This window comes from Macrobrachium rosenbergii, chromosome 7 (assembly GCF_040412425.1).
Source record: "Macrobrachium rosenbergii isolate ZJJX-2024 chromosome 7, ASM4041242v1, whole genome shotgun sequence".
Taxonomy (NCBI): domain Eukaryota; kingdom Metazoa; phylum Arthropoda; class Malacostraca; order Decapoda; family Palaemonidae; genus Macrobrachium; species Macrobrachium rosenbergii.
In genome coordinates this window covers 24,482,936-24,507,575 of record NC_089747.1, presented here as the reverse complement: position 1 = coordinate 24,507,575, position 24,640 = coordinate 24,482,936, and the positions used below count along the sequence as shown (strand labels likewise).

Genomic DNA, 24,640 nt, shown 5'->3' with positions numbered 1-24,640 from the left:
TATATATATATATATATATATATATATATATATATATATATATATATATATATATATATATACACACACTATATATATATATGTATATATATATATATATATATATATATATATATATATATATATATATATATATATATATATATATATATATATATATATATATATATATATATATATATATTATAATATAATATATATATATATTTTTACATATATATATTATACACATACATATATATATACAATATATATATATATATATATATATATATATATATATATATATATATATATATATATATGACATTTTTATCATACCGTGATTTATATACAATTATGAAGCTACAAATGTCGCTTAATATCAAATCCATGCTGCCCCGGGAATATCCCCGATGGGGAATTTATAGTGTAGGGATTTACGCATGTCAGGATATAAGATCAATGGTCTTCCTTTCATTTAAAGGCGAGACTGACTCTGAAAAACTTGGTGCTTCTGTGTCATGAATTAGGATATTCTGCTCAGTTACAACAAAGGCCTTCAATGCTGGAGAGAGAGAGAGAGAGAGAGAGAGAGAGAGAGAGAGAGAGAGAGAGAGAGAGAGAGAGAGAGTTTGTGTCCTTTTTCTTTTCGAGGTGTGTAACTTCTCAAGAGAACTTCTGGAGTTTCTAAGAGAATTTAGTAGAGAAACCTCTGTCAAAGGGTTTCATCAAAGGTTACGGGAACTGAAGAGAATTTCTAATATGACTATGTTACTCCTGCCCCCACCTCTCTCTCTCTCTCTATATATATATATATATTACAGCTGTTTCATTACTACTTGTCATTATTTCTTTTATTGTTAATGTCTATGTAAAAATTAATATTACTGTTTTATTATTACTTGCCATTATTTCTTTTATCTGTGATGTCTTATGTATATTATCGTAATCATCATTACTAATATTACTGTTCATATTTCTGATTTAGCTGTTTTATAAACTGGTCGACAAGTAGTAAACTAGTTATCGTTAACTTGATATATAAATCTCACTTCTTCATAACTATTTTTCAGAAAATTACTACCCATCCCAGGTTTTTTTTTTAAATAATTATATAACTTTCTTAACTGTAAGTTTGTTCCTGTTTTTAATATTCCTGATGTACCCAAATTGGCTTTTTACTTTTGCAGCTCTTTTATTCGTAAGTCCTTGTATGCTCAATTAAACGACCTTATTCACCGTCCGTTAACAGTTGAGCCATACCCAAGAACCCGTTCACCATTGGTTCCTCATCTTAAAATAGATAGGGTAACCTAACCTTCCCGATGATTTCCAATGTCGTTTATTTATATACTTGCCCCAAATGTGAGGTGGGGAAATGTGGTCGATTACTAAAAGTGAGAATTGATCGTCATCGGGGAGTTAGTCATAGAAAGGATGCCAGGTTAACTAATCCAGATTTTTTTATTGTACGCGTGCCAAGTTAACTAATCCAGATTTTTCTACTGTACGGGAACATGCCAAAAAAATATGAACAGGATATTGAGTATGAACATTTTAAAATTCGCTCCAGAGCCACCTAATCAATCAGCAATAGCCGAGTCAGCGTAGTTGTCCCTATTTGAAACAACCAGAACATTTTAAAATTCGCTCCAGAGCCACCTAATCAATCAGCAATAGCCGAGTCAGCGTAGTTGTCCCTATTTGAAACAACCAGAAACACCCTGTGTCTTTGCCCCTGTATTTGTTTTTATTTGATGTAACTCAGTCCTTGGTTCCCCTCTGAAAAGTAGTGGTCATCTTTTTTATTTGTAAATTTAATCCTGAGGCTCTCTAATATGTAAATTTAATATGTAAATTTAACCCTGAGTCTAATATTTTAATTATGTTTTTCAGCTTTGAAAATGAGGCTGCATCCTCGAAACATCAGCTTCTGCAATAATTCATGACGTCTCCTTCAGCTCCTTATATACACTAGCTGACCAACCCAGCGTTGCCCTGAATGACAGTCAATCATTTACCTTACAAAAGGAAGTAACATGTGGTGTGGTTTTGGTAACGTTTATTTAAAGCAACGCATTCAAGACAGAATTATTCTCAGAGGAAAGAAAATAATTTTCAACAGAAGTACACATACTTTAAACAAGATAAAAATTCAAAGGAGATGCATGAAAAAATTTCTGGCCATGTGAGAAGTACATGGCTCTTGCAAGTTCATGCCTACCACATTGAGCAATTGCCCTTGTGCTTTGTTGATGGTCATTGCAAAAGCAACCCTGACATGAAATTGGATCCTCTGGAAGGTGAACAGGAGATTGTGTGGACAATCATCAGGATTCGTGGGATAAAGACGTCTTCTTCTCTTCCACATCTAGTTAGAATGGTCGCCTCAACCAGGTTGGGAAGAAGGGTCTTGATGATCAGATGTATCCCATAGAACAACTTGGGATGCAGGTTTCGACTTTCAGGTTGAGGACATGAGGTGGCTAGCCAGACGGCTCCAAGAAAATCAGGAATTCTGTTGGGTAATTGAAGACTTCACTGAGATCCGTGACGGTGTCGATGGAGTGGTAGGAATGTCCACTAGGAAGCAATATTCCCTGGATCTGCAAGTTGATGTTCTTCACATTCTCGTTTTTTGGGGCCAGAATCACTCTTTCCTGAAGCCAGTCTTGATTGTGGTAGTTTCTTTGGCTGTCAGGAAACACTGCTGCCACAAGTTCTTGTTGGATGCTGACCAGAGTGCAAAAGTCCTCCGGGAACGCGATAAGTCCTGTCTGGGCGTCAACGGGGAGCGTTCCCATTTCCCAAGGTGAGAAGCTTACTGGAAAAGTCCAGCCAGAGGACTCTCGGACAATTGCACCCTCAAGTTGGAGGTCTGCTTGAACGTGTGGACTCCTCTCCACAGGTAAGGCAGGCATTCATTTCATCAGTGCTGGTGCCCTGGACGATCACAAGCAAGGTTTGGCGAAAGTCCCCAGTCAAAAGAACGTAGACACCTCCCACGATGGACTTCTTGCTCGCCAAGTCCAAAGCCTCGAAACCTGCTTGTTGGCCGTGGTGCATTCGTCCCAAACAACGAGGATGCACTGCTGGAAAACTTCGATGCCGCCTGTGCCCTTGGAAATGTCGCAGACAGGAGCTTGTGTGCAGAGAACCAAATTGAGTGGCAATTTCAAAGCAGAATGGGCAGTGTGACCTCTGTCCAGAAGTGTGGCCGAAATTCCAGAGGAAGCCAAAGCCATCTTTGGCCAGTATGAGATTATTGAGGTACGTTTCTCCAGGAAGATCAAGCCACCCATTTGGCCGTTGATGTGGTTCAGAATGGCGTCATAGGCTCTCTGCTGGTCTGACATCAACAGGGGTTCCTTTCCCACAACAAGCTGGGCAAGGTCATCAGGAATGGAGCTGGCCTCACAAAGAATCTCTTGGCACAGCTGGTCGGTGGTGTGTGGATCATCTGGAGGGGAAGGCAAGCCGTAAGTCTTCAGGGTTTTCCCCCACACTGCCAGATACACTCTCTCCAACTCCCACAAACTCCTCTTATAAATAGTGTTGCAGAAATCAATGGTCAGGGTTGAATTATCTCGCCTTGCGTAGTGCAGAACATCTTCACTCGTAGCCCTCTCCCAGAGCTGAAGGGGGTTGGACATGGCACAGGTGGTGAGCAAAATGGCAAAAAGGTGTCGTAGATCTGGAAACTCAAGATTCTCCAAACGGCTTCACTGCACCTACCGAGTTGCAAGGCCTGCACTTCATCCTGGCTGGGCTGGTCTGTCTGTAACTCAAACATAACTTGGCCACTTCCCTTGTTGATATAATTGAATGAGTTCACTGAATTGCACCACTCGACATTGATGTGGGCTTGGAACATCTTTGAGAGGAGCAGATTGTACAGAATAACCCATCTGTTGTCCACCTCTACCTGCTGGTACGCCTGGCCAAGTTTCATGTAGATCTTGGCCATGAACCAGCCAGCTCCTTGTTTCAACTGCAGTAGAGGGGGTAGCTGTCTTCTCCTGTTTCCGCTTCACTGATGAGTTCCTTCGTAAACTTCTTTGAACAATTCCCGTAGATCATGCATGGTAAGTTTCAGTTGAGGTTGCTGCAGGGACTGTGGATCATGTTCTTGGCAACAACAGCATGGAAGAGGGGATCTTGTAGGTATGGAATTTCTGCTCTGATCACTTTGTTGATGTCGATGGACTGTATCTTCTTCCGGAGCCAAAGCAATATGAGAGTGTGGGGAAGACTGCGCTTTTGCCACTCGATAGTGTACATCCAGCGTTGGTTTTCTCCGAAGATGCACGAGTTGGTGATAATGCCGACCATCTTGGTCAGTTTCCGTTTCAAGACCCTGGCGATAAGGTTGTGGCAGTGGGAAGGTGACTGCCAGCTTGGGTTGCACACAAAGGTGAAGAGGAGGTCCAGATGTCCATACTTCCTCACGTAAGTCATCGCACCTTGGGTGTACTCATGCATGTACCTGGGACTCCTGATAACGCTCAAGGGCAGGATGACCCTTTTTCCTAACTCCTTTAGATTAGTGTTGCTGGCAATGGCAGCTTGGAGGTGGATGTAGTCGGTGGCTTGCAACTCCTGCTGGTGGATTCAAATGTAGCTTAGCCTCTTGCTTTCAATTTTGACTTACATGTCCGTGACAAACTGGTGGAGCAGCATCTTGAACTTCAAAAGGTGGTTCTCTTCCCCAACTCGTAGTGTGATTCTGCAGGCATAGTAGTCTTGTGACGATACTTTCTTTCCTTCGGTGGTTGCCAGATTGGTTTAAGGAATGTTGAAGTAGTAGCTGTCCCCACCTTGCAAGACGATACTGCATGGAGTCATAGGACCTGTGGGTGTGTCATCAACCCTCTGAAATGTGGTTTCTCTTGTGAAGGACGATGTTGAGGGGCTTGTAAGTTATCGAGACAACCATCACCACGGCCACTTCGTTGAAGGAGGGGGACATTGCAACATCTTTCATGCTCACCCTCCGGCTTCTTGTCCAGCCTGATACTGTACTGATCTTGTGATTCTCTGTGGGCACGAGCGCCAAGGCTGTTTTGAAGATGGCGGCATAAGCATGGTGCCTGCGAAGGAACTCCTCTAGGTCTAGAACAATTCCTTCCTTTAGGCCAGGTATCTTGCTCTGTCTCATTTTAGCCTCTGCAGTTGCATCTCCCATGAAGTAGATCTGAATAAACTTGGGGTCTGCTTCTGGCATAGGAAGCAAGGATCCAAAGGTGGGGTCTGCTTCTGGCATAGGAAGCAAGGATCCAAAGGTGTGGTACACCTGACTTTGAACTTTGAAGGTGGGCATGTAGCCTGTATCACGAATCTCCTTTGCACTGCTGAATGACGTCATTTGGAAGCAGGAGTTCTACTTTCAGATGTTTTCGATGAAGTTTCGAGAAGTGCTTATCTCCTGACGTGAGTGATTGCAGTGGATCGGGCAGACTGACCAAAGGTGGCAAAGACCCCTTTCCATTGCTGCAGCAGAGTCCCAGAGCCTCTACTTTCCACTTCAGTGCGTTGCAACAAACACTGTTCAACTTTCCAATGGACACGTGATCGTGATAAGTGACATCCAGCCTGTAATCGAATGCTTCTTTTTTCAAATCTGATAAATTCCTTTGAGTTCTGACTCCTGAAACTGTCACTGTCACCTGTCGGAACCTGACCTCCCTCTGCTCCAGTTCTACTGATCTGGATACAGCAAGTCTTGTCCTCTGAGCTTCCAGTCCAGCCTCCCTCTATTCCAGTTCTTCTGCAGCTTTGGGTGTAGCTTCACTCATCTTCTGAACATCTAGTCTGGCCTCCCTCTGCTCTGGTCCTCCTGCTGCTCTGGATGCAGCTACTCTTGTCCTCAGATCTACCAATCGGGCCTCCCTCTGCTCTGGTCCTTCTGCTGCTGATGCAGCTACTCTCGTCCTCAGATCTACCAGTCTGGCCTCCCTCTGTTCCGGTCCTTCTGCTGCTCTGGATGCAGCTACTTTCGTTCTCAGATCTACCAGTCTGGCCTTCCTGCTGCTACTCTCTCCTCAGATCTACCAGTCTGCCCTCCCTCTGTTCTGGTACTTTCACTGCTCTGGATGCAGCAACTCTTATCCTCTGGAATTCCAGTCTGGTCTCCCTCTGTTCCAGTCCGTCTGCTGCTCTGGATGCGGCTACTCTCGTCCTCAGATCTACCAGACTGGCCTCCCACTGTTCCAGTACTTCTAGACTCCGCTTCTCTAGATGCAGCAACTCTAGTCCTTTGAACTTCTAGTCTGACCTCCCTCTGATCTGGTGTTTCTGCCACCATGTTCTGTATGCTGCATTCCCTTTGGCCCAATGGAAGGCCATTTCTTTGGTGGCATATTTTCTGAAAAATAATTGGATAATTAAATATTTTAAGGTGTACAAATAATTTTAATTTTTGCATTTAAATGGGCATGTATTTCTAAACACAATACCTTCACAATTAACTTTTATCTAAAATTTGGCGCCTTCAAATACTTTCAGGATAAAAATAAGAATTACTAAAATCATAAGTATAAATGTTACATGCAGTCCTATGCAACTGAAAATGCAAATGGCCTAACAAAATGACAGCATTTGAACTTACCCCCTAAACTAGGGGACTGGCCTAACGTCCTAGGCCTTCTAAACTGTTGCACTCCGTGTAAATGCATGAAAATAAATAAATGCCTTCAAAATTTCACTTTATTTAAGATTTGGCACCTTCAAATACAGATATTGCATGCAATCCTATGCAACTGAATATGGCCACCTCCATACCTATGTAACCTAGGGTAGTAGCCTAAGGGCTCATGACAGCAAACTTAAACTCTCTTCCATTTCATGTAAAACCACAAAAATAACTACTGAATTTGCATATACAGAGGTTGCATGCAATCCTATGCAATGAATATACAAATGACTTAAGAAAATAGCCACATTTGAAATTATGCACAGCTAAGCTAGGGTGTTGGCCTAAGGACCTAGGCTCTTACACGAATGTAAAACCATGAAAATAACACTGAAAATTTATAGATAGACGTTACATGCAATCCTGTGCAACTGAATATAGACGTTACATGCAATCCTATGCAACTGAATATGCAAATGTCCGCATCTGAACTTACCCCTAAGCTAGGGTGCCGGCCTAAGGTCCTAAGCGCCTAAACTCTTCCATTTTGTATGAATGCATTTCAGCATTTCATAACTTAATGTCTTCACATTTCACTTTAAGATTTGGCACCTTCAAATGCAGATACTGCATTCACTTTTCTGCAATTGAATATGAAAACTGCATTTAATATGACCACCTCCATACTTACGTAACCAAGGGTGGTATATATAAGGTTCATGAGAGCCTATCCAACTCTTCCATTTCGTGTAAAACTATGAAAATAACTATTGAAATCGCATATATAGACATTGCATGTAATCCTATGCAATTGAATATACAAATGGCCTAAGAAAATAGCCACATCTGAACTTACTCCTAAGCTAGGCTGTTGGCCTAAGGTCCCCTAGGCTCTTACCCAAACTCTTCCATGCGTGTAAAACCATGAAAATAACTACTGAATTTGGATATATAGATGTTGCACGCAATCCTATGCAATTGAATATGCAAATGGCTGCATCTGAAATTACCTGTAAGCTAGGGTGTTGGCCTAAGGTCTAACTTAGGCTCTTACCTAAGGTCTTCCATCTCATGTAAAATCATGAAAATAACTATTGAAATTGCATATACAGATGTTGCCTGCAATCCTATCTAACTGATGTACAAACAATGTAATTTATTTTTCTGTAATGTAATTTTCTCACCTAGTCTTGTGTGTTGGTCTGAATGGGGGTAATTCCGGTATTTCTGCTTCTCTGGATGCAGCAACTCTTGTCCTTCGGGCTTCCAGTCTGGCCTCCCTCTCATCTGATGTTTCCACCACCCTGTATGCTGCATTCCTTTTGGCTCCTGAAGTCTTTGGCCCAATGGAAGGCCGTCTATTTGGTGGCATATTTTCTGAAAAATAATTGGATCATTATTATTTTCAGCTTTAAAAATAATTTAATTTTTGCATTTAAGTGCGCAGGTATTTTCTAAGACAATGCCTTCACAATTAACTGTATCTAAAGATAAACGTGGGACCTTCAAATATTTTCAGGGTAAAAATAAGAAAATCCTCATTAAAATCGCAAGTATAATGTTACATGCGATCCTATCCAAATGAATACGCAAATGGCCTACGAAAATGGCCACATTTGAACCTACCGCTAAGCTAGGGTGTTGGCCTAAGGTCTGGGCTCTTTACCTAAACTCTTCCATTTGTGTAAAACCATGAAAATTACTACTGACAATGCATATATAGACATTACTTGCAATTCTATGCAACTGAATATGCAATTGGCCTACGAAAATGGCCACATTCGAACCTACCGCTAAGCTAGGGTGCTGGCCTAAGGTCCTAGGCTCATACTTAAACTCTTGCATTCCGTGTAAAAGCATGGAAGTAACTAAATGCCTTCACATACCACTTTATCTAAGATTTGGCTCCTTCAAATACAGATATTACATGCAATTGAAAATTGCATTTAATATGACCACCTCCATATTTACATTACCTATGGTAGTAGCCTACCTAAACTCTTCCATTTCGTGTAAAACCATGAAAATAACTACTGAAATTGCATATATAGACATTGCAGGCAATCCTATGCAATTGAATATGAAAATGGCCACATTTAGTTATGTTGGCCCTTGGCTCTTATCTAAACTCTTCCAATCGTGTAAAACCATGGAAATAACTACTGAATTAGCATATATGGACAATACATGCAATCCTATGCAACTGATGTACAAAAATAAACGTAATTTATTTTTCTGTAATATAAATTTTCTCAAAGTCTTGTGTTTTCGTTTGAATGGGGTAATTTTCACTGTGGTATGTTCTCTTTATGCATGACTGTTTTAGGATAAAATGTCTTTACAGGCTTTTTATTGTCATTTCAAGTTAATTTGCATAATGGCCTAATCTGTTGTTGGGTGGTCTTAAGGACCAATACAAGCAATGATTCTCAGGGACTAATCGTTTGGTTTCAGAGCTGACATTTGAGATGGTGGAGAAATGGTCGTCAGTGAATTAAGCTACTTCGACTTGAACAGTGGCGACCGGTATACTGACCTGAAGGGTTCACTCATATAGCCTATACAATGAAGTGTTTAGCGGACGTAATGAAGGGGAGACAGCTAAATTACAGATTGAACCTTTAGGCATTTGTATTGATTTGTGAAATGGCCCTTCACTAAATACTGGCTCACTCACTCTCTCCCCTCTCTTGACTCTACATCATGCATGGTACAAATAATCGACTGGAAAATCTACACTTAGCCATTCATGCTTCAGCCTTAATCTACGGTACGGCCATTAGTGTCTTTTAGTCGAGGTTGAAGAAGTTCTGACATGACCTAAAATCAATAGTAAATTAACTCAGTAAGGATAAGTTACCTGAAACTTTTTTCATGCATTACGCATCGTAATAGTTTTGCTACTTTTTTTTTTATATACAGTTTGGCGACTGCTAGGCTGCTACAGTTTTGGACTGTATCAGTCAGTTTACTAGCCCCTTATACGGATGGTAGCCTATTGTTTTCCGCTGGTGGGTTAATACTTTTGGTGTTATTGAGATATGTTTATATTGATACATGTATTTTTTTAGAATATTTGACTTTGTTGGTCTGTCTGTAATCCGGCCCTTTTCCTCTGCAGGTGTGGCAGGTTTTCCTGGATGCAGTAACGATCATAATTTGTAATCTGATGGATTTATTCTCCATTGGTAAATAAGGATATCTGTGCATTACCCCTAGACTATTTGAGTGCTATAGTTTTCATAATAAAAGTTGTTGCCTTTCGAATATTTAAAGTTTTCGTGCTAATAATGCAACGGTATGGACTTACAGGTTATGATGCAGTCCGTAGCTTGCTAAATAGAAAGGTCATTTGAAACTAAAGAGATACCATGGTATTTCGGATGGATGTTCATATTGAATAATTTTTTTTTATTAAAATACTGAATGACTTTTCGCAGTTTATTTAACTTCCATGTTTCACCACCTTATAATTATTCTGAGTTTCCCCAATATTCTGTAAAACTAAATATGCAAATAGCCTAAGAAAATCGCTGCATTTGAACTTACCCCTAAGCTAGGGTATTAGCCTATCCTAAGCTCTTACCTAACCTCTTCCATTTCATGTAAAACCATGAAAATAACTACTGAAATTGCATATAGAAGTTATATGCAATTCTACGCAACTGAATATGCAAATGGGCAAAGAAAATGGCTGTATTTGAACTTACACCTAAGCTAGGGACTTTGCCAAAGGTCCTGGGCGCTCAAACTCTTCCATTTTCGATAAAAGCATGAAAATAAAATGCCTTCACTTTTCACTTAAGATTTGGTGCCTTCAAATACAGATATTGCATGCAATCCTATGCAAATGAATATGAAAATTGCATTTAATATGACCAACTCCATATTTAAGTAAACTTGGGTAGTGGCCTAAGGTTCATGACAGCCTACCTAACCTCTCTTCCATTTCATATAAAAGCATGAAAATAACTATTGAAATTGCATACATACACATTGCATACAATCCTATGCAACTGAATATGCAAATGGAAAAAGAAAATGGACACATTTGAGCTTGCCCCTAAACTAGGGTGCTGGCCTAAGGTCTTAGGCTCATACATTGCGTGTAAAACCATGAAAATAACTAAATACCTTCAAATACCACATTATATTTGGCAACTTCAAATACAGATATTGCATGCAATTCTATGCAACTGAATATGAAAACTGCATTTAATATGACCACCTCCATACTTGTGTAACCTAGGGTGGCAGCCTAAGGTTCATGACAGCCTACGTAAAGTCTCTTCCATATCGTGTAAAACCAAGAAAAACGCTACTGAAATTGCATATATAGATATTGCATGCAATTCTATGTAACTGAATATGCAAATGGCCTGAGAAAATTACCACACTTGAACTTACCCCTAAGCAAAGGTGTTGGCCTAAGGTCCTAGACTCTTACCTAAACTCTCCCATTTCATGTAAAACCAAGAAAATAACTAAACACCTTCATATATTACTTTATCTAATGATTTGACAACTTCAAATACAGATATTGCATGTAATTACATGCAACATGAAAATTAAAATGTTTTTAATAACATTTATTTTTTAAATATTTACCACTCTATTTTGATAGCTGTATTCCCGTGTCAGGCAGGGGGCAATAGAGTGAAAAGTAAACAAAAAATAAGTTCGTTTAGCTTTAACCATCTATTCACCCATCCCTTTCGAGTGGTTACAATATCTACAGTTTTCCATTCTGTCTTTTCTTCTGTCCACATGAGTGGGGAGGTTGGGGGTGATACATAGTAGGGGTAAGTATCTAAAGAATAAATTTTAGTATAAAAATTTATAATTCTGAAATGAATCTTACCTCTCTATTACGATAGCTGATTCCAGCATTGAGGAAAGGTGTGAGGACAAATTTAATAACAATCAAAAAAATAAATATATAAAGAGTCAACCAGGAATAAGATGCTACTTGCCTAATGCTTAGCATCGATCTGCTGGTACTGTCGTCAAGCAAGAACTAATTCATTAAGTAGCAAGACCTCTGAACAATGCTGGAGGTTCCTTGCTAGGGATACCACTCACACTCCAATGCACGTGGGACACAAGGCCTTGTACCTAGGCCAGCAGAGCAATGACAGTAAAGAATGAAGGATCTCACGTAATACAACACAGGTACCTTCATACTCCCAAATTCGACAATTTCCTAACTAAATAGGAAATGTTATATAGTACAGCTGCCCTAAATGTTCAGGATACACTGTATAAGTTCCCCTGCTGTAATGAAGGGCAGAAGAGCTCTGCACAATTCATATTGGATTTTCACATCTCACAGACAGTGCAAGGCAAATAAGAAGTTATGCCTCCACTTTGCCGCATTGACAACTTTCTCCAGAGAAAGAAAGTGGTTGCTACCACTCGCACATCGTGGAATCTTACTTTAAGCTGATGGTAAAAGAGTCGACTCTAGATCTGCGTGCACTTCTCTGACCAGAGCCTTAAACAGACCAGAGATACCATTCTTTGACAAGGGTAAGTCAGGTTTCCCAGGGCTGCAAAAAAGTTGTTGACATTCTGCCTGATTTTCCTAGTCCTTTGCAAATATAGAGAGAGAGAGCTCTTACTGGACTTAGGGAAGTTTCTTCCCGATCTGGTATCAAAGAGGATAGAATGGGGATCATGCAAGAGGATGAGACTTAAAATCATTCTCGACCCTGAAAAGGGGCAGAAAAGAAAGCACTGCTCCTTGGGTAGTAAAGACAAGGCTAACAAAAACAGTGTGTTCACTATCAAATCCTTAACCCTTAAGGGACGGCATAATTTATCAATGTGCAGCACCCCAGACCGGGGAAACTTTGAGGTTGGTAAAATAAAAAAAAAATCACATCAATGGAAAGAGAATGACACGTACATTCACACTGTATAAATAAAAAATTTCTAAAAAATTTTCCCTACCTTCCATGAGAAGTTGAAAATGACTATTTACAACCCCTTGTGGGGCCTCATTTACAAGACAATCGTAAATTTTACCAATTTATACGTTTTTTTCTAATAAATAAATTTATTGTATTTTGTAAAATTATTATTACTGCTCACACAATATCAAAACAGATAAGAAATAAGAGCAGTAACAAATTTTTGGCATATCTGTTGTAAAATATTCACGCAAATCTACGAGAAGGAAGATTCAGCAACTTTTTTTTTACTTTTACATGCTTTTTCTAATATTTCTTTGCAATTTTCTTTGTAAAATTACATTTACAACCGACATACTATCGTAAAAAACAAAAAACAACAGCAACCCCTTCGTATATTTACAAGCAAATTTACAAAAAGACTTATGAGAGAGAGAGAGATGCAGTACTTTCCCCCTTGAAGTCACAAGCATTACTGATACTGGCCTAACTCTCACGTCTGTATAAAAGTTGCCATTAGTGAATTTATAGCATATAGAGGTATTGGCACCTTTGTTTCGAATCATTATTACCATAACAGTGGTGCGTAATTCTGCTTCACACTGAGGCTCAATCCGTCCACCTCCCCAAACCTGTTTTACTTCACACTGAGGATCAATCCGTCCCTTAAGGGTTAAGGGAGGTTGTGCTCATGGGCTCAAACGGGGGCATGCATCAATACTTAAGCACCACAACTAAAATCCAGCCCCGGGGTTAATTAGGAGACTTAGGAATATCAACTGGAAGAAGCAGATGGCCTCCTTAATATCCATGTCAGACGAAATATCTAGGCCAGTATGTCTCAATACAGCACCTAATATGGATAGATACCCTTTAATGGCTGGGACTGAAAAATATCTGTTGTAGCGTAAGTAAAGTAAGAATTTAATGATGTTATTCACAGAGGTACAGGTGCAGGAAAGCCTTGTAGCAGAGCACCAAGCCCACATACTGCCCACTGTCTTGGATACAGTGCATTAGCTGACTCCCTTCTGGAGTGAAGGATAGACTCTCTGCATCCCTTTGAAAAATCTCTTGCTGGTAAGAGACGGTAGAGTCTCACACCTCCTGGTTGTTTGAGAAGACCTTTCCTTGGTGGAAGAACCCTTGGACTATCTAGTAGGGGTCTGGGAACCAGCAAGGGGTCACTTAAGTCGTGCGTGAATTCACAGCTATATGGAATTTGCTAGTACTCTTTGTATCATAGCAAAGGAGAGGAAAGCATAGAGGTCTAGATAAGACCATTGCATCAACTGCCCATGCCTGAGGATCCTGAACTGGAGAGCAGTACACTGGTAAGCGACTGTTGGACCTGGTGGCGAAAAGGTCCATTAGAAGAGTGCCCCATAGCTTCTACAGGTCCTTGCAGACTTGTGGATGCAAGGTCCATTCAGAAGACAGAATCTGCTCCTTCCTGATCAGTTGGTCTGCCACAATGTTCATTTTTCCTGGGACAAACTTGGGTAACAGAAGGAGCTTCCTTTCCTCTGACCAAGTGAGAATGTGACTTGAAAGGCAGAACAAAGCTTCTGATTCTGTGCCTCACTGATTGCTCAGCAATGCCAGTGCCGTTTGACAGAAAAAATGCTACCTTTTTGCCCAGTGCTAGATCCTCTAAAGCTAGCAGGGCCTTCCACACTGCCAACATCTCTAACTGAATGATACAGAGTTCTCGTTCCTCTGTCTGCTGCAACCACTCATCAGCTTTCTGATGATGCATCAAAATTTAACTTGAGGTCTGGGCTCTTCAACTAGAGACACATTCCCAGCAAAAGTCGAGTTCGATAGTTCTACCATTTCAGAGGGTCCTCTTAACTCCCTTGAGACGTGAATTTGAATGGATTCCGGCTGAACTTCCCAGTTCCAGTGCCTCTTGAGAAAGAAAAGAATTGGCCTCATTCTCAGCCTGGCTCCCAGAACCAACTTCTCTGGTGATGCCATGTGCCTTAACAGGGACAACCATTTCTTGGCTGGCAAGGTTGTGAAGGATAGAAATTCTTCTAGAAATGAAAGAAAGTTGTCTGTGCATGTTGGTTTTAGATTGGAATTTGAAACATTTATTAGTATTCCCAACATACTTGTAACTTTAAAAGAGTATATATCTCTTGCCCTTAGGCTCCCCTCTAAACTGGATTCTAGAATCAGCCAATCGTCCAGGTAGTGAAGCATCCGAATGCCTAACATGCGAGCCCACTTGCCCAACTACGATAGGACTCGTAAAATTTGAGGAGCTGAGCTCAGACAAAAGTACATCGCCCAAAAATAGTACACCTGCCCTGAAAAACAAACTGCATATGTTTCCTTGAAATTGGGTGAATTGGTACATGGAAGTAAGCATCCACCATGTCCACTGATACCATTCAATTCAAGACTATTTCCACAGCTCATTTTAGCCCAAGAGAGACTACTTCCTCCAGCAAGATCTGCAACTTCTCGTGAAGATAAGAAGGAAACTCCACAGGAGAACTGGCTAGAGGAGGCTGGGAAGAAAAGGGATGTTATACCCCTCTTACTGTACTTCCACCACCCAGGGATCTGCCTCTAGATCCTGCCAAACTGAATGAAAGAGGCTCAACCTCCCTCCTACTGGGAACTGGGGGCTTAATGCATCATCATATCAGAAGCTGAATTTCTAGAACGCTTACTGTCCTTCCTGAAAGCCCAGAAGGTCTGGCTAAAGGGCCCTAATGACTTACCCATTTGCTTGTGGGAAACCTTATAACTTGCATTAACTGCAGAAGCAGCTGCTGCCTTGGTTGTGTATCATACCTAATGCTGAGGTACCCAGGGAAGAATGTAAGGGGTGATGTGCAATAACGTTAACCTGCTTTGTTGAAGAGACAAAGAAAGCCAGAAAGAACACAACTGTTCCCTATGCCTGACAACCGCCTTAGTCAGTGCATACCGTACACGAACTCCCCAAGGGAGTCTGAAACTGCTCTATCTAAGCAGCCAATACATTTACAGAAAAAGCGGAAACAATCTCACTTGCTATTTATCTATTGCTGCTATAGCCATTTCCGATAAAGGGGAAGAACTTTTAGAAGAAACTTTCTGATGGAGCAATTTAGCTACTAATTCAAATCTGTTTAAGTGCCAAATGAGCCCGTTTTGGAGACAGAAGGGGATATGCCTTAGGTTCCAGTCTAGCAATCCTAGGGTAACTCGAATCCTGAACTAGTGGTTTCACAAAGAAATCAGGAAATTTGCTAGCATAACCTTAATCAGCCTCTGAGCAGCTGATGATGCTACCTGCTCTTCATCAGCATCAAATAAACTTGCAAGCTGCAGGCTCAAAGAAGGAAATCCTTGGGAAGCAGGGGTGGCAGCAGCAGAACCAGCTGCTCCCTGAGGTGAAAGGAGTTTCAACTCTAAAAATTAATTAAATGGAAGCAAAAAAAACTTTCATACCAAAGGAATGGTTGGCTCTAGTTGTGCCATGGCACCTGGCACCAATGAATCATCTGCATGGGAAACAAAGCCTTCCTGACTATTCACACCATCCTGCACTGATATCCAGGTGGCTGGAGGCAAAACCGAAAATCCACTAACAGGTGAACATGCCAAAACCTCAGCACTGAAAAAGGATTCCGAGAATGTCTAAAAGACTCAACAATACCGAAAAGAGGCTCAAGAACAGCTAAAAGAAGCTCAACAATACTTCGAATCCTACCTCAGAGACTGGCCAGCAGCCCGAGGTGTCTGCGATGTACAATGAGGTTGAAGAAAATACCTAGAATGCTCAGAAGTAGCCCAAGTCAACAAAGAAGGGGACCAAGACTGGAAGTGCAAAGTCTGAGAAGAGCGGGAACTACAAAAGCAGCTCCTACTTCCCCAAGAAACAGAAGAAACTAGCACTGACTTATAAGGCAGGCATCTAAAGTTGATGAGAACTCCTGAGAATGGAAGGAAAAGGTGGGGAACAAATGTGTTCACACACCCAATCGCGGTTACTCGCACGAAAATCCCTCACGTTGGATAAAAAATGTGAAGACGAACTGGCCCGGCCAGACTGCCTGGAAGACAGAGAAGAAGGTGGGTGCCTGGTGCCTGGGAAAGGATAACTGTAGGGAAGCGTTCAGTGTCAAGCGTGCGCCTGCTGTCAAACATGAGTCCAATGGCAGGCAAGCACCTACTGGCAAGGGAGCTTCCAATGCAAGGCTAACGCCTGCTGTCAGACAAGGGCCGACTTCCAGGCACACGCCTGCTGTCAAGCGAGCATACAATGTCAAGCGAACACCTCTGAGTGAATGCTGAATCATTTTGCGAGGGAAGACAGTAGATCTAAGCTGGCTGTCCACGGTGAGCTAGGCAATGGCAGTTGACAATTTTCTGTAGAACTTTACCTGCTGAACAAGAATTCAAGGTAATATTTTGGCAGCCAAATGTAACTGAGCTGTAATTTACCTTAGAAATGTAGTTGACTGTATGGGGGACCCACTGGGAATTGGGGTTTTGGGTGAGGGAAAACACTTTCCAGAACAGCTGACAGTAAGGGGGACCTGATGGGGATTCAGGGTTCTGGGTGGAGTAAATAACTTGGGAAAAGGTTTGGGCACCTTATGTTGTGTTTCCTGTTATATAAGTCATTTGGAACACAAAAAACAAGCATAAAAAAAGGGGCGAATAAATGAACAGAGGTAGGCATTCCACAGGCACCTTTCATGCATTACTAGTATTGCTGATTCCAGGCCCTATCACGCATGCGTGGTCTTACAGGCAAGCCAGTCACCAGATGCCTCCAACAGTCCAGCTGAGAGAGTTGTATTCTAAGCCGGTGTTCCGCAGTGAGCTAACTATGGCAATTGATGTTTTCCTATGTTCTTTTACTTGCTTTACATGAATTTAAAGTAATTACCGCTTGGCAGAACATATAAGCTTGCCAGGAATCATTCAAAATGCAGATAAGGCACGCAGCGCCATTCCCCTATGCCAGAACTGAGAGCAGAAATGGTAATATTTTGCCGTTCACACTTCTTCGCCCCGACCAAAAGCTTCGAATGGTGTCCAGTCGAGCTAGACTATGGCAGTTGACGTTTTTCTGTGTTATTTTACTTGTTTTACAAGAGTCTAAGTAATATTTTGCCTGCCGGCTGTAGCTAAACTGTAATTTACCTTTGAACTGTATAGGTCGGTGCAGGGGACCTGTTGGTACAGTCGTGTAACCTTCAAAGGTCAATTACATTTTAGTTACAGCCGACCGCCAAAATACTATTTTAAATTCTTGTTCAGTAGGTAAAATAACATAGGAAAACATCAATTGCCATAGGCTAGGTCACCCCGGACAGGCGGCTTAGAATTACCGGGAAGACTACAGGAAAAACCCAGATAAGGATCACTAGGAGTACACTGCCTCCAGCAAGGCCTACAGGATACAAAATTGGTTATTGAGCGAGTGCACTTAACCTTACCTAGCAGGTATAAGTTATACAACTTTATTGTCTTTTCTTTCATACTGTTATTACATTATAGAAAACCACTGAATTCCTTTATTTATAATTAATTATCTTGAGCATTACTTTAATACTTCATCAGTCCATTTATTTTAAACCTTGCACATTACCTTTTCTGGAACAAGAATGTTAAACTAATTTTACCAAAATTCGCTTGATCTAGTTGTGCTTATATTTCAGTGACTGAGCGCCAACCTGTACATGACATGGGCCAGGTTGGCCAGAGGAAGACGACATCGGGCACAAATCGCTTCCATTCCCAGACATACCCCGCTTCCCTGTACCTCCAACGGTGGAGGGAGAGTCACAGGGTGTGACTAGGGTATGGCTAACAGGGAGGGAAGGCGCTGACACTTCTGCAGCAAGGGGGTAACCCGAAAAAGGTTGAACGATTGGGCCGATACAGCAGCAAGTAACCGTAAGACTATAATTATATGTTACACTGCTTCTAAATGCCAAACCTCATATCCTGAGGAAGCTTTGAGAGGAGAAAGTTTTGAAGGCGACGCATTACTAGGAAAACAGGGATATTGGCAAGAGCTGCTATTTGAAAGGTTGTAAAAAATAAGAAACTTACTCCTACCCTCACTTCCTGTCCTCGAGTTAGAAGAATCGGTATTATTACAGTTTCGGTCAAATCCGGATATCTAATATTTTTTTACTTGCTATCATATATTTTTGTCATGATTCATACGAAATACTTACTCGCATCTTCCGCAAATTAAGAGTTACGGAGATGTTGCCGATGAATATTGTGCCTTCTTGTTATCGCAAGGATGCGTTTATGCTGCCATGTCAGTTTTTCTGCTGATGCGTTTTTGTTTTTTGTCAATGTATTGTGGGTAAAAATGCCTAATTGTCTTTTGTTTTTCGTTATGAATTATAAATACGGTACAAATGCTGAAACCTGATTGGTTGCTTTGTTTCAGAATATCAATTAACTGCGATTTTGGAATAAGCCGGCTTTCTACAAAGTGCGCTTCAGTTGACAACTGCCATGGATTCCGTCGTGCACGTCTGCAGTGGGTGTTCTCTGTCTTACTTTGAGGCTATTGGTCGTTTCCATGGACATTACAATGGAACTCCACAGGTTGTGAATACCTTTCTTCGTGAACATTTAGTACTACCGACAAGTGTTCAGTGTCGAAGTGTGAATCGCCTTTGAAAAGGGTAACATTGCAGTTTCGGCCGTGAATTTCACCGAAACTGTAACTAGGCGTTAGGGGTAAATTTCGTTCCCTGTAACCCGTGGCAAGCGCGTGCAGCGCAATATTACCGCTTGCCAGAACATACGAGCTTGCAACAATCTTTTAAAATGTGCATAAGCGGCGTGGCGCGTTACACCCTACCAAGGAAAGCGGTACCCATGGCGGCCATGAATCTCTAAATCTAATCATTTGCGGTAGAAATAAGGTCAGATTCGTTGAAAGTACACTATTTAAGCTAGGGAAAATGTAATTTTATATCGGAAATGTGAATTTGACCGAAACTGTAAATTTACCGAAGAATCTTTTCTGTCGTTTCCTGTTCTTAACTGCTTCTCACATCTACTTATACACTTTAAATAATAGCAATCATTGTTCCTACATTTAACACACTGGTTGTGATTGTCATAAACTGAAGAGTAAAGCCGGGTATGCACCTTCTTCCCTTACTGGAAATGATTAGTTTTTATCCTCTTTGGAAGATCTCCTATATAATGACAAATATAAAACACAAGGAAACCCAAACCAAATGCAGATAACAATCTCATTAAGGAAATCTCGTAAACTCTATCCAATGCATCCTTGCAGGCTGACGGCAAGAGAAAAAACTGAATAGAAAACTGTAGACGCTTGAACCACCAGTGGGTAACAGGCTAGACGGTTCAAACTAAACGATCGTATTTTTTTTTTTTTTACTTTTCACTCTATCGTCCTCCCGCCTAACGCGGGAATACAGCTATCATAATGGTGGTAAGATTCACTTTACAAACTGCATTTAATATGGCAACCTACATTCTTAGGTAACCTAGGGTATTAGCCCAAGGTTTATGGTAGCCTGCCTCAACTTTCTTCCATTTCGGGTAAAACAATGAAAATAACTACTGAAACTGCACATATAGACGTTGCATGCAATCATATGCAACTGAATATGCAAATGGCCTAAAAAAAATGGCTGCATTTGAACTTCTCCCTAAGCTAGGGCGTTGGCCTAAGTCCTAGGCTCTTGCCTCAACTCTTCCATTTCGTGTAAAACCAAGAAAATAACTAAGTACCTTCATATATCGCTTTATGTAAGATCTGACGCCTTCAAATACTGATATCTTATCTTACCTTTAACTCGGTGGATCCAATAAACTGACTATAGAGTTCGCAGGAGAAGTTCGGATGTGTTACGACGACTTCCGTAGACAAAAGGTGTTCCAGTAATGCTTCATTTAGCAAAAGCGAATCCTTATATCCTCTTTATAACATTCCCTGAAATTATGAACCATCTATTAATAATTATTAATAACTAATAATAATTATTTACGTTAATACTGACGTCTAATAATGAAAATAACGCCGTTCAACAAGGAAGGCAATTTATTTTCTAAAATTTTCTCTAGGCTTTGATGCATAGGCCTAATGGAAATAACGTCTAATTTTTCGACGTTCATGTCATTAATAAGTAATTACTTAATCAACTGTAAGTTATTTCCATACAATAATAACTAGTCACTACCCCAATAACGTCGGATAGACAGCATTTGAAAATTTTTTTTAAAGTTTTTAAATGTACTCAACTGATTTATGGAATCCATGGCTTCTAGGGGGATTGTTGGAGATATTCCAGCAAAATCAAAATCTTATAACCTCTTTATAACTGTCTGTCTGTCACTGGGTACGGGTTTGAAACCTACACTATTATGTTCCTTGGGTCCAATGATATAAAATGCTCAAAAAGGTTCTAATTCCGCTTTTTGACTTTTAGGGATCAGTTTCTTCACAAAAGCTTTAAATGTAACGTAAGAACTGAGATATCACATCGCGTAAAATTTCTTGCTGCATGAGAGTAGGAACGGGAAAGGCAACAGAGAACAGAGAAAGATGCGGGGATAAGAGTAATTTCAATGAATATATAATAGAAAAAGAAAAGATTAAGGAACGAAGATACACAAGATTAGCGTCAGGAGGAACGTCATATATAATGATAACTGGACTTCTTTCTGCAGCTCATGATAATCAAAGGTTCACTTTATGTGCCTGACACGATCAACAGACCAACCCCCGCCTCCTTTTTACTCTCGTCCGCGTTTCATTACAATTAAGTAAATTGCTTTAATGGGTTTCTGGCTGATGAATTTGTCCCATTGTAGGTGCTCTCAAAAGGGAATTGAGCGGAGACAGGTTTTGTAATTATTATTCTTTCGTTTTAGAAATCATTATCTCCGTTTTACGAGGTTTGTGTTGCGGAAGTGAAAGGAAAATAAGTAAACATCAAAGTATAAGATGCTGAATAGTCAGATGTAAAAGTGGTAAATGTATATAAAGAGATATACTCTGTGACCAATGAAATTCAGCAGAGACTGGTAGGTATGCTTTTAGATATTCGACATTCACAGAAACGAAACCTTAAATAAAAAAGATTAAAATACTCTGGCTAAACTCACTCGCGATTAAAGAATCAATAGTTCTATGAACTAGCGTATAAAATTTAGGCCAAGCGCTGGGATCTATGTCTTTCAGTGCTGAGAGGGACATTGAGAGTGAAAAATATTTTAAATATGTAACAGGAGGAAAACCTCGCAGTTGCACTATGAAACTACCGTTATGAGGTGGTGGAAAGTCAGATGGAAGAAAGATATTAAGAAAGGAGGCAGAGTAAAAGGAATGAGAGGCGTTGTAGCTATGGGCAGAAGGGACGCTGCAATTAGGTAATGCCTACAGTGCACTACGTGAGATGCGCTGATGGCACTTTCCCTTACAGGGTATCAATGGTTATTGAATCTTATTTTGGAACTTTCACTTAATCTGGCCTGATCAAGGTTGTATCAAGTATTATCCTACACAAGTAGCCTATTATTTACATAACATGTGAAGGATTTAATCCAAAAGCATCCTATTCTTCTTGCATTTTTGGCAGCTTTTCTTAAACATTTTGACATATTCATGATACCTCTTGAATGAATAATTGCAAAATAGTCATTGTTAAAAACTCAGTATGACATGGTTAATTGGTTGAAGAAAAATATTTTCTAGAAAAAAACAATGTTTTCGATTTTGTATAATGATTTGAATGTTGGTAATTTTAGTGATAATTTCTAATTTTATATGAAGTTCAAAATAGCAGTTTTCTGCATATCACTACACAAACCTTTGCCTATGCATGAACCATATGTTAATGAGGCAAATCCTTTTCAACGAAAAAATCATTTATGATTGAGGATCCCCTGCGAAAGCAAGTTATGTTTTATTTTAGATTGATAATATCAACAGAAATCATTAGTCTCTCTCTCTCTCTCTCTCTCTCTCTCTCTCTCTCTCTCTCTCTCTCTCTCTCTCTCTCTCTCTCAGAATTCCTGTTATGTAAATTTCCTAAGAGCCCATAACACTTATTTGTCATATGTTCACTATCATATATATATATATATATATATATATATATATATATATATATATATATATATATATATATGTGTGTGTGTGTGTGTGTGTGTGTGTGTGTGTGTATGTGTGTGTATGTGTGTGTGTGTGTGTGTGGTGTGTACGTGTGTGTGTGTATAACTGAATCACGTAAATATGGAACGTGATGAATATATAAATAAAGACAAAATCCACGAAGGAAAGAGTAACAATGGAGTACTGCAAGGCCTTTCTATTTCTTGTCCTTTATTTATTAGACTGACGAAATATAAAAATAAGTTTACAAAGAGAGCTCGTATAAATGGCAGATGGGGATTACAAAGGAAAAATATGTACATATATATATATATATATATATATATATATATATATATATATATATATATATATATATATATATATATATATATATATATATATGTGTGTGTGTGTGTGTGTGTGTGTATGTATATTTGAGAGAGACTACCAAATTTCATTTTCCTTACAGCCGGAACATTTCATGAGTGGGTGCCCTCCACAGATTCAATAATTGCCACCAATTCATTTCAACTTATTTCGGGACCAGAATGGCACCTTCTTCCACGCAGGGAGAACACAATTACCAGGTCCAAAAGTTTAACAAGCCATCTCCAGTTCTTTGGTAATTAGAAATTCCATGTTTACAACACAGGTGACTGAGATGCTGTCTGAGCAATCTCTCTCTCTCTCTCTCTCTCTCTCTCTCTCTCTCTCTCTCTCTCTCTCTCTCTCTCTCTCTCTCTCCTTCTTCATCTTTTAACCACCGAATTAAGGATGAACCGTTATGCGGAGAACTTCCGAAACATCACGTGTCATGCGGAGTGTTTAGACTAGCCAACGGAAACTGTACCATCATCCTCTATTTATCATGAGCTTTCATGTCATTAATTTGTTGCTTCCTCCCAAAAGTTCAGAATTACAATATTTCCATAATAAATCTGCCTCCATTCTCTCCACTTGACCGAAGCACCTCGAAACTGTTAGATACATTTATCTTCATATTCCAACAATTTTACCTCAGCCCTGGCTCATCTCTGCATTTCTTACCTTTTCATCTCCTACTCTGTTTATACTATACAAGCATTTCACCTCAGTACATCTAACATTCATCTGTCATTCACACCTGCAACTCCACGCTTCATTTCCACTCAGAAAAAAAATGTGCAACCCAAATACTGCTTTTTTTTTAGATCAACTATGTACTGATTCGCCTCTTCTCTCCTCCTGTCATCAACTATTGCACTCACAGTAACTCCTTTTTATGTATTTAAATCAACCACTTTCACTCTTCCAACTTCTACACCCACAGTATATTCATTGTTCCATCTTCCTGACTTACATTTACCCTTATACCTTGACTTTTGGCGAAATGTATTGTAACCCTCTTAGCCCACACACATTTCTGACTTCTTTTACAAGCCTACCATGTGTCCGTTTACCATCACCAGCAAAACTGCAATACTTACAAACGCCAGCCACCCGGCACGCCCTTCACAATCCATTTCCTTGTTCTAATTACTACTCTCTATATCCAGTCCTCTTCCTGACAGCTTTGCTAAACTCCCAACTGAAAAGCACGTTTACATAAAGCCAGTCACTTCTCTGACAACTTTTCAAATGTGACCTTCATTTTTATTGAAAAAAAAATCTCAAGAATTTAATTTGTTATTATTAGTCTCCAACACCTTTATCTTCTTTTCAACTACCCACTTCGCTTTACTTTCATAATAAGCACTTCTTTGTTCCAACTGTCGCTACTTTTGTTAATCATTAGTCTTGCTCTTAATAAAAGCTGTTACAGACTTACTTAGGTACAGTAAGATTGATTAATGTCGTCCCTAACTTACAATCGCTTCTATTATTGTTTCCCTATCCAGGGGGGGGCGGGGAGGATCAATTATTCCTCTCACCCACAGCTTTGGTAGCTTTCCCTCATCTAGTCATATTTCCCGGTAGGGAAGTAGTGCCGTCAGTGCACCTCATGCGCTGCACTGTAGG

The 24,640-nt window shown here is 40.1% G+C and overlaps 1 protein-coding gene and 1 long non-coding RNA gene across 3 annotated transcripts; one reads left to right on the top strand and one right to left on the bottom strand.

The window, feature by feature from the left end:
• Positions 1-1,950: 1,950 nt before the first annotated feature.
• LOC136840233 (uncharacterized) lies at positions 1,951-20,470 on the bottom strand. Of its 2 annotated transcripts, none has more exons than XM_067106835.1 (3): positions 20,333-20,470; positions 7,798-7,990; positions 1,951-6,346 (listed from the first exon to the last, which is right to left on the bottom strand). In XM_067106835.1, exon 3 carries the CDS (start codon positions 5,345-5,347, stop codon positions 4,847-4,849), a length of 501 nt encoding a protein of 166 aa, XP_066962936.1. In that variant the 5' UTR covers positions 5,348-6,346; positions 7,798-7,990; positions 20,333-20,470; the 3' UTR covers positions 1,951-4,846. The 2 variants fall into 2 exon arrangements, with proteins under 2 accessions (XP_066962936.1, XP_066962935.1); XM_067106834.1 differs by having other exon boundaries at positions 2,024-6,346.
• On the top strand, positions 8,564-10,038 carry LOC136840514 (uncharacterized). The gene is made up of 3 exons (XR_010853627.1): positions 8,564-9,383; positions 9,536-9,624; positions 9,735-10,038. It is a non-coding gene; the product is annotated as an uncharacterized lncRNA (long non-coding RNA).
• Positions 20,471-24,640: the final 4,170 nt, after the last annotated feature.

Excerpts from the sequence above, each read along its gene's own strand:
- LOC136840233 (XM_067106834.1), bottom strand. The coding sequence starts at position 3,635 with ATGTCCAACCCCCTTCAGCTCTGGGAGAGGGCTACGAGTGAAGATGTT.